Genomic DNA, 10415 nt, shown 5'->3' with positions numbered 1-10415 from the left:
CTTATGTGTCTGTTTTAAACAATACCTATCTGGACAATGGGTGTGCCACCTAAGCAATGACAGGAAGATATATCTGTTTATATGGCAGGAAAAAAAACTAAGAGTTTAATTTAAAACTGTTCCAGACCAAAGAAGAGGAGGATGATTAGGATTGCCTGATTAAAAATTGTACTTTGCAGCGCTTCGGATGAAAACGTGGGTGTTGCTGAAAATTTTAAAATGGGAAGGGTATGGCTTTTATATGAAGCATTTTATGAAAAAGAGTAGACCACAATAAATGGATAAAGTGTAATATCCTGATAGCTTACACTTTTTGTCTCATTTCTTCACACTGGAGACAAACCCTATGTATGCCCAGAATGTGAAAAAAGATTTGTGGAGTCTGCTGAACTTCCGAGACATCAGAAGGGGCACACAGGAAAGAGGCCCCGTAAATTTGGGGAATGTGGGAAAAGTTTTATCACAGCAACAGAGCCATGGGTTCATCAGGGAATCCATACAGGGGGGAGAAGCCCTATAAATGTGGGGAGTGTTGGAAAACTTTTACCTGAAAACAAAACTGTAGAAATCATCAAAAGGTCCATAGAGGAATGAAGCCATAGAGATGCATAGAATGCAAGAAAGTTTTGCTCAAAACTTCAAACATCAGAAAAACCACATGGGAAAAGCCCCAGTTATGCCCTGATGGGGGAACAGGTTTTCATAGCAGATCAACCCCTGGAAGTCATATAAAAAGTTTGTAAGTTTTGTTAAATTTTAGAAAAACATAAAGTACAAGAAAACCAAGGAGAAAGAACTGGAAAAAAGGCAAGGGGGGGAGGAAGAAAAATTGGACAGTGCAGACAAAAAGGGAAAAAAAACTATAGAGAAAAAGTAACTTCCAACTTTTGTCACTACAGGTAAAATCCTAAGTATCAATTGCTCTTTGAATTAGAATAAACCATAACAAACAATATGTTTATCATTATAAACATGTATAACCATAAATAAACCAGGTTTGAATTTCATTTCTTTCAGTTACAAGCAAATAGAGTGATTTCCAAGTAGCAGGAAATATAGAAAAGAATAGAATAGAATTCTTTTATTGGCCAAGTGTGATTGGACAAACAAGGAATTTGTCTTGGTGCAAATGCTCTCAGTGTACATAAAAAGATACATGAGTCAAGAGTCATAAGGTACAACACTTAATGATAGTCATAGGATACAATAAGCAATCAAATCATACTATGAAAAAGTCAATATAGATCATAAGGATAGAAGCGACAAACTTAAGTCATACAATCACAAGTGGGAGGGAATGGGTGATAAGGAGTGATGAGAAGTTAATAATAGTAGCTCAGACTTTGTAAATAGTTGGACAGTGTTGTGGGAATTGTTTAGCAGAGTAATGGCTTTCGGGAAAAAACTCTCCTTGTGTCTACTTGTTCTGGTGTGCAGTGCTCTATAGCGTCGTTTTGAGGGAAGGAGTTGAAACAGTTTATGAGCAGGATGTGAGGGTTCTGTAAATATTTTCACAGCTCTCTTTTTGACTCGTGCAAAGTTTTCTTTACCCAAAGCAGTAAAGGTGATGAAGCCTTTTTAAAAACCAAATTTGAAGTGCCTTATGGAAGGGATACAAAAGGCCTTTATGAGTCTCGGCAGAGAACACGGAGAATAAAGGCAAAGTCGAGAGATCAACTGCAGAGGGTTTTACTGCTTCATAATTTTCATATGTAGAACTAAGAGAAAGATTTAAATAGGCGAAATGACATTTGGAATTGAACAACAGGTTGTCAGACAAATTGAAACTGCAAATGATGGGCATGTCATTTACTTGCGTATTCATCATATTCTCGGTGGTGTTATTCAAAATAAATGTTCAAAGACTGCCACTCTCTTATCTTCCTCATTTTGTCCAACTTTCTCTTCCATAGAACATCACAGCAAATATCAGAGCTCCCATCATTCTGATCCTAAGATTCTGTCCCTCCAGTCTATTATCAATAAAGTAAGAATTCTAGAACTCCACTGGGTTTTCTTTCCTAATTCAGCCTCTCTTGAAGACCTGATATCCATCTTGACCCTGACATCATATTTATTTCCCAAACAGGGAAGGCAAAGTCACATTAAATTTAGGTCCTACCCCTGGGGTTTCTTTGCAACCCTCCAAGAGTTTTCAAACTGTTTATTCATGAACTCCTTTAAACATTCCAGACTGGACTAAAGTTCATCTTTGGGGTTTTGTACGTTTTGCATCACGATACAAAAAAAGATGCTGAGACTAGTAAGGGTGCAGCGAAGAACAAGAAAGATAAGTGTGGGACTGGAGGCTACAGCAGAAAAGGAAAGGCTGCAGGAACTGGTTATGTCTAGTTGAACGAAGAGAAGGACTGGGAGTGACAGGATGGCAGCCTTCCAATATTTGAGAAGCTTTCGTGAAGAAGAGGGGACCGACCACCTATTTTGCTAAGCACCTGAAGGCTGAACAAGAATCAACGGCTGGAAACTAATAAAGGGGAGATGCAGTCTACAACTAAGGAGCAATTTCCTAATATTTACTACTGTTAATTAGTGGAACTGTTTGCCTCCAAAAGTTGTGAGTGCGCCATCAGTGGAGGCCTCTAAGGAGAGACTAGACAGTAGCTTCTCTGGGAATGGTATAGGGTCTCTTGCTTGGGCACTGGGTTGGGCTAGAAGACCTCCAAGCTCCCTTCCGACTCTGTTGTTCTGCCAACCTTCTCACCTGCGGCTTGGAAAATGTTACACACCCACCAGTTCCCCCGCAATCAGCAAACCACGATGAAAGCAAAGCTTGTTATGGGATGGTGTTTCCTGATGCCCTGACGTGCACAACGGGAGAAAATTGTCGCCCGTCCGTCTCGCATCCAAGTCCCCCCAGTCCGACTTCGGGGGAAGCAGGGAGCGAGGATTCCCGGTCGGTTCTTCCCAATCCTGGGGGGGAAAGGAGGGAGGGAAAGGATCCCGGCCTCTCTGGAAAAGAGGCAGCTCTCGCCCAGCGCCCTCCAAGGGACAACCGGAGTTTGCCAGACTGCGAAACTGCAGCATCTCCAAGAGGAGGAGAGGAAGGAAGGACGTTAGAGCGTCTACCCTACTATCAGAGGGAAGAAAAGGGGCCGGAAAAGGCAGGCAGAAGCCTCCGTGGGGCCTCTCTAGGAATCTCCTATCGTTCTTCCTCCCTCCCTGCAGTTTCCCCAATTGCGGCCTTTGGGGGCGGTTGTGCGGATTCTCGCTGTCCGGCAAGACTACTCTGGGCAGGTGGGGCTCCTGTTCTCCCTGGGGCTGCCAGGAGGAAGGTAGCCCCGAGTCCCCTCTCGGCGCTAGGAGGGTCCCGGGTGGATGCGGGGCTAGACGGGAAGCCTCTGGACAAAGAGGGGAAGCCTCGCCCCACGGAGGGCAAAGGGGGCTTTTCCTTGAAGGGTTTAAGGAGGGGGGGGATTATTGTGTGGATGAAGGAAATACCCGCCTTGTCTGTTCAATTGGGGGTGGAGGGTTTTGTTTAGGGGGGAAAAGAGGTTCAAATTGCTTGAATTGAGTTGAAAGTTCTGGAGAAAAGGTCAGCTGTCAGATCCCCTGTCAGATCGGTGTATCTGCTATCAGTATAAGTCGACTTGGATGGCCAGGTCACGGAATTCCTCGGTGTATTCTGCTACCCGGCGATGGTCTTGCTTTATGAGTCTGATGCGGTCGTGGGCTTTTCTATCGGCGAGAGGGTCTTCAAAGTGATGGCATAGGGCCGTCATGAAGCAATCCAGGTTCCTTAATTCTGGGACATTGACGTTGTGGAGCATCACCATCCATCTGGCTGCTGCCCCTTCAAGAGCCAGGGTGAGGACTCGTACTCGGGACCCCTGAGTTGGGAAATCCCTCCCGTATTCTTGCATGTAGATGAGCACTTGCGCCAGGAAAAATCCCAGTATCTGGGGGGTCCCCATTGAATTTTACTCCCAGGGCTGGAACCTTCCTCTGCAGTTCTACATCTCTGGGTTGGCCAGGATTAATCCCCTGTTTTGGGATGGTTAGGGGTCGGGTACCTGGTATGGCTGCTGGTTTTTCAGCTTGTCCCACTGCCTGATCATTCTCAGCTGGGTCCGGCGTGGCAGCTCAGGTTCTCTCATTTTCTGGTTCCCTTGCTCTCCTACGTTGGCATCCTTGTGCATCCCTCACCTCAAGGTTCTCCAGGGCTTCCCTCACAAGGCGGTTTTTGTACCACCTCAGTCGATCATTGGCGGGTGGCTCCTCGCCCCATTCTTTCTGATCCGATAGGGCCTCCAGCTCCAATTTCCAGGGTTACTCCCCTGGTTCTTCCATCCCAGCTGTCTCTCTTTCCTAGGCCTATAGACCACCGGGGCTTTGTGGAGGTTTCGCAGGTACCTTCGCTATGTTCGATGGGGTACACTGAGTCAGCGTCTGGCTGGGTAACTGTCGATGCTTCTCCCCAGTATTTGGCTTCCCCTTGTTCCTTGTTGTATTCAAACATTTCCTTTCTTTTTGCAGGGTCCCCTCAGTAGAGTAAAGGTTTTTTTTAAAAAAAAAAATTCCTCTCCGGGCTGACCTTTATTGCAGACGCTGCGTTATGTCAGGCTAAGGAACTTTTCCCAGTCAACTGACAAGAATGAACTTCTGAAATTAGACGTATCAAAAAGAATCTTTTATTGAGATGAGACAATTCATGTAGGGATTAAAAGCAGCGTCTAACGTCTCTCAGGCATGCAATGACAGATAAAGGAGTTTAAAACCCCTCCCCTTATCTTGATGTGTATTTTGTAAAACAAAGAGCCAACATGTTAATTCCCCCTCCCCTCTTTTGAGAAGGATCTTTTTTTAGAGTTTCCCAGGACCCATCTCCCTGCTGGAATTTTTATGGTCTCTTCATCCCCTGGCTGTCTCTTCCAGAGCTGACAGGTTTCTGGGGCATCTGCTTTCCATCCCTGCATTTTATCCATGTGTAGGTTATACAAATTTAATATATTCAGGTTACATCAAAAGGATTTAATATACCAGCTTCCCTCCCTCTCTCCTCCTTCCATGAAGAATAGCAGATACACGGATCTGACATCCACTTTCTTTCTGCTTCATCTCTAAATGGAGACAAATTGATATTCTTTGCTTTTATTTTAGTATTTTAATTGTTTACTTTTATTTCTACAAAGCTGGGTGGGATCTGAAAAAAACATTATTTGCCTCGTTTTGCTATGAAGGAGAGGATGTGATGTGGCAGCCCCTCATTGGTGAGTTTTATCCACCAAAATAGGATGGGAAGGGACCTTGGAGGTCTTCTAATCCACCCCATTCCTCAAGCCAGAGACCCTATACCATTTCGGACAGGTGGCTGTCCATTCTTTTCTCAAAGGTTTCCAGTGTTGGAGCACCCATAACCGCTGCAGACCAGTTGCTACACTGGTTAATTGTCCTCACTGTGAGAAAGTTTCTACTTAATTCTTGGTTGATTTGTTTCCATCCACTATTTCTTGTCCTGCCTTCTGGTGCTTTGGAGAAGAGATTGACTTCCTCTTCTTTGTGGCAGCCCCTCAGATACTGGAATACTGCTATCATGCCACCCCCAATCCTTCTTTTCTTTAGACCAGCCATTCTTCTTAAAGAAGAAAATAAGATTGGTTTGGCATGATCTCTTTTTAACAAATCCATAATGGCTTTTAATTATATTGTTTCTAGCTGTTTGCAGATCTGTGTTTTTATTATCTTTTCCAGGATCTTCACAGTTATTGGTGTTGGGCTGATTGGTTTGTAGTTTCCTGGGTTTCTCCTCCCCTTTTCTTGAAAATAAGAACCAGGATCTGCTCTTTTGAGGTTCATTGTTGTGTTATTCCTCTCCCCATGCAGGAGAAGGAGGAGGTTGATTTCTGCTTCAGGGAGTTAAACATTCCTGCTTAGATTGACTATCCTCTCTGCAAACTTTAGCTTCTGTTCCCCTAAAAAATTGAATCACTGATGCTGGCCTTTTTCCCCCAGGAAATTCTAGGATATTTTCTTCTGTTGGAGAAATGCTGGATTTGGCCTCTTTTTTAGAAACTATTAAAGACTGCTATTTTGTGGGTGACTACATATTCCCATCCTGAGGGAGAACATGACAGTTCCAGAGGGGATTCATTGGAGTGGAATAGAATAGATAGAAGCGGCTTTGCTCTCCGTTGTTGTTTTCCTCTAAAAGTGACAGCCTTCTATCGGTCTTCCTCTTTAGGTTCATATATTGGGTCACTTTTTAAAATGGAAGCTGTTTCTTCCCTATTGTGTTCAAACTGCATTGCTGGCCATGATCAATGTATTTGCATCCTCCTTAAAATATTAAGCAAAAATGGGAAGCCATTCTAGGAGGGAAACATATTCAATCTTTAGTTTGTCCTCTGTACACAATTAGATCTACCTGGCACATCCAAATCCTCAGGGTAGTGGGAGGCTTTGTAGTTTGTCTCACTTCATGTAGCATTACTGCCCTCCCCTCCCACGGAAAAGGAAAAGACGGGGATCATCCCCAGTTCAGGCAGACAAATGGGGGCTGTTCTGTCTTTTAATTACTGGCTGAATATAAAGACAGACAGGCAAACTCTGCAAAGGCTTCCATACAACTTTTCCTTATTGGGTCAAACGCATCCTCAAAAATATCTCATGGTTATGTCGAGATTCATCTAATGTCCAATTCTTTGCATAGCTGACTTCATAGTATAAAAATACAGTGATCTTTCATCCCATAATGATGGCGCAAAGGGTGAGACACCAGCACGCTGCTGGGGTCCAACCAGGAGTAAAGGAAACTCCCCCAACCCAACCAAGGGTCACTTCAGTGACCAATCAGGATTACACATGTGACCACATGACATGAACTACATTTCCCATGATGCATTAACTAGATTTACCATGAGGCATTCCCTTAAGGGGACAGCTCTCAATTCCTAACTAACTATCCCATTTCCCAATTAACTATATACTGTCTGGACAGCACAGGGGCCAACAAGGACTCTGTCACCCATCCCTCTCATCATATTAACAATAGGGAAGGGGAGGCCATCTCCACAGGGGGGATCCCAGCATTACTTTGAGTATGCGGGGAGAAAATGATAGCTTTGAAGGGGCCCCTCCAGGGTTCAAAAGGAGGGTCTTTCCAATTATTGTTTGGGCTGTTTAGAGACTCAGAGAAAATAAATCTTCCTCTCTCCTTCACTTCTTTTTTCTTCATCCTGCAGGTGCCACCAGGAGATCCTTTGGAGAAAGTTCTGATTGCAGGATCCAATCTGGGTCAGTCACCGGGACCGGAGGTTTCGTCTCCTGAGCTTTTGGACTCGTGCTAGAGTCCATCCTCCTGCCCATCCTCCAAATTTGGGGCCAAAGTTCTGCTTGTTAGAGTTTCCTCGGATAGAAAACCCTGGAAGTGAGCAGCCCCTGGAAACAATGCAGAGGGTGGAAGACTCTGGCCAAAGGTTCCTTCAGAGGAATCAGGAGAGACTCTCTAAGTGCTCCGAGTGTGGGAAATCCTTTGCTCACCGGTCCCTCCTTTTGATCCACCGGAAGCTGCACACGGGGAGTGGATCCCACCTGTGTTTTCTTTGTGGAAGCTCCTTTCCTGGAGTCTGGAGTTTTGCCAAACATCTCCGGAGCCACCCTGGAGTAAAGCCTTACAAATGTGGAGAGTGCAGGGAGCGTTTTGCTAAAGGCTCAGACCTTGGTGCTCATCAGAGAATCCACCAGGGAAGAAAGAGATCTCAGGAATCCTCGAGGCGCTGGGGAAGATTTCCTGGGAGACAGCGTCTTTCTCAGCCTCCCAACAGCCCGACTGAAGAGAAGCCCTGCAAGTGTGAGCAATGTGGGCTCTGCTTTCCTCGAGCCTCACAACTGCTTAAACATCAGCAAATCCACACCAGAGAGAAACCTTATCAATGTCTGGAGTGTGGGAAATCTTTCCGTAATAAACAATTGTTTAGAAAACATGAGAAAATTCACACAGGAAAGAATCCTTATAAATGCTTAGTGTGTGGAAAATGTTTCACTCGAAGCTCATCTCTTTGCCAACATAATAAAATACACACAAAGGAGGAAAGCAAAACGTGCCCAGAATGTGGGAAAACTTTTTCCACAAAATCATGCTTGCTGCGACATCGGAGACTTCACACCGGAGAAAGACCCCATCAGTGTCCAGAATGTGGGAGATGTTTTGGCAGAAAGTCAACCCTAATTCGACATCAGAGACTTCACACTGGGGACAGACCTTATCCATGCCCAGAATGTGAGAAAAGATTTGTGGATACTTCTGAACTTCGGAGACACCAAAGAAGGCACAGGGGAGAAAAACGTAAGTCTCACAGAGGGGAGAGACCCTATCAGTGCCCAGAATGTGGAAAAAGTTTTTCCCATAGGATATACCAAATTCGACATCAAAGTGTTCATACAGGAGAAAGACCCTATCAGTGCCCAGAATGTGAGAAAAGATTTGTCGATTCTTCTCAACTTCAAAGACACCAAAGGACACACACGACAGAAAAGCTGTATAAATGTAAGGATTGTGATAAACGTTTTTCTTTTAAAGAAGCTCTTTTTCGACATCAGAGTATCCATACCGGGGTGAAGCCCTATCAGTGCATCGAGTGTGGAACATTTTTCCGTACAATTCAGATCCTCAGAAATCATGAGAATGTTCACAGAGGGGAAAAAAAGTTCAAATGTTTAGATTGTGGGAAAGCATTTACTCGTCAATCAACCCTTATAAGTCACTGCCAAACCCATACGGGTGAGAAACACCACAAATGCTCAGTATGTGATAAATCTTTTACCTGGAAAGGTACACTTGTGATGCATCAGAGAACACACTTAGAGAAGCAATATAAATGTCCAGAGTGTGAGAAAACTTTTCGTTGCAAATATTATCTTAGAAAACATGAGAGGCGTCACAAAGGAGAGCATGTGCAGAAAAATGAAAAGTGTCCAGAATGTGGGAAGTGTTTTGATCAAAAGTCAAACCTAATTCGACATCAGAGAATTCACACTGGAGAAAGACCCCATCAGTGCCCTGAATGTGGGAAATGTTTTGGCTACAAAGAAAGTCTACTTCGACATCAGAAACTTCACACTGGAGAGAGACCCTATCAATGCCCAGAATGTCAGAAAACATTTGTGGTGTCTGCTGAACTTCGGAGGCATCAGAAGGGGCACACAGGAGAGAGGCCCTATAAATGTGGGGAGTGTGGGAAAGGTTTTCTCACAGCAACACTGCTTCGGGTTCATATGCAGAAGTCACACCTAATTCAACATGGGAAACTTCACACTAGAGAAAGACGCCATCAGTGCTCAGAATGTGGGAAGTGTTTTGTTGAAAAGTCACACTTAATTCAACATCAGAGAATTCACACTGGAGAAAAACCCCATCAGTGCTCAGAATGTGGAAGATGTTTTGCTGCAAAGTCACACCTAATTCGACATGAGAAACTTCACACTGGAGACAGACCCTATCAATGCCCAGAATGTGGGAAACAATTTGTGGAATCTGCTGAACTTCGGAGACACCAGAACAGACACACAGGAGAGAGGCCCTATAAATGTGTGGAGTGTGGGAAAAGTTTTCACACAGCAGCACTGCTTCGGGTTCATCAGAGAATCCATACAGGGGAGAAGCCATACCTGTGTGTAGAGTGTGGGAAATGTTTTTCCCAAAAACAACACCTTGGAAGGCATCAAAAGGTCCATATAAAATGAAGCCATAGAGATAGTGAGGTAATGTTTTGCTCAAAAGCGAGACATCAGAAAACTCACATGGAAAAAGCCGTAATAGTCCCTGATGGTAGAACAGTTTTTTATAGTTGTTCAACCCTTAGAAGTTATAAAAGGGTTCATAAAGGGGAGGATTAGAAACTCTCAGAGAGCATTTTCTTATCAACTGTCCCTTAAAAATCACACTCTAATCCAGATTGGAAAGATGCACTTTAAATCTTTGAAGTATGATGTATGGTTTGTCTGGAAAAATATTCTTTCAGCATCAGTGAATTCTTACTGGAGAGAAACTTTTATCAGGTCTTAGAATGTGACAGAGATTTTTGTCTGATCATCAAATCTTCAGATGCGCATGAAAAATCCACATAGGAGGAAAACCTTACAGGTGTATAACATGAGAATATTTTTCCTTGCCCATTGGAATATCTTGCCTTCAGGAGATTGTCCATTAAAATTGCCTCCCGGAAATTTTCTTTGCCAAGGTATGTTTTGTTGTAATTTTTTAAAATTTTACTTCTGAGATGTGAAAATTTGTGAAAAAACTGTGAAAAAATGTGAAAAAAATGGGACAGTGCAGACAAAAAGGGGAAAAAGCTATAGAGAAAAAATAACTTCTAACTTTCTTCACTACAGGTAAAATCCTAAGTATCAATAACTCTTTGAATTAGAATAAACCATAACAAACTGTACTTTTATCATCA

The 10415-nt window shown here is 43.5% G+C and overlaps 1 protein-coding gene across 6 annotated transcripts in view; it reads left to right on the top strand.

Moving 5' to 3' along the window:
- Positions 1-10186, top strand: part of LOC113452157 (uncharacterized) — a 41974-nt gene extending 31788 nt beyond the window's left edge. For 3 of the 6 annotated variants that reach the window (XM_087927919.1, XM_087927918.1, XM_087927917.1), the window contains exon 2: positions 7200-10186. In XM_087927919.1, coding sequence (XP_087784045.1) covers positions 7405-9699 — 2295 coding nt within the window. In that variant the 5' untranslated portion in view covers positions 7200-7404 and the 3' untranslated portion in view covers positions 9700-10186. Of the gene's footprint in view, positions 1-283; positions 3294-3316; positions 3882-7199 lie in introns of those variants that run through there. The other 3 variants (XM_087927916.1, XM_087927915.1, XM_087927920.1) reach the window with 3 other exon arrangements.
- The last annotated feature ends 229 nt before the right edge of the window (positions 10187-10415 follow it).

Source organism: Pseudonaja textilis, chromosome 2 (assembly GCF_049901715.1).
Source record: "Pseudonaja textilis isolate UNSWEBS1 chromosome 2, rPseTex1.2, whole genome shotgun sequence".
Lineage (NCBI taxonomy): Eukaryota > Metazoa > Chordata > Lepidosauria > Squamata > Elapidae > Pseudonaja > Pseudonaja textilis.
Note: the sequence above shows the minus strand (reverse complement) of the source record. Positions and strands in the feature narration are given on the sequence as shown.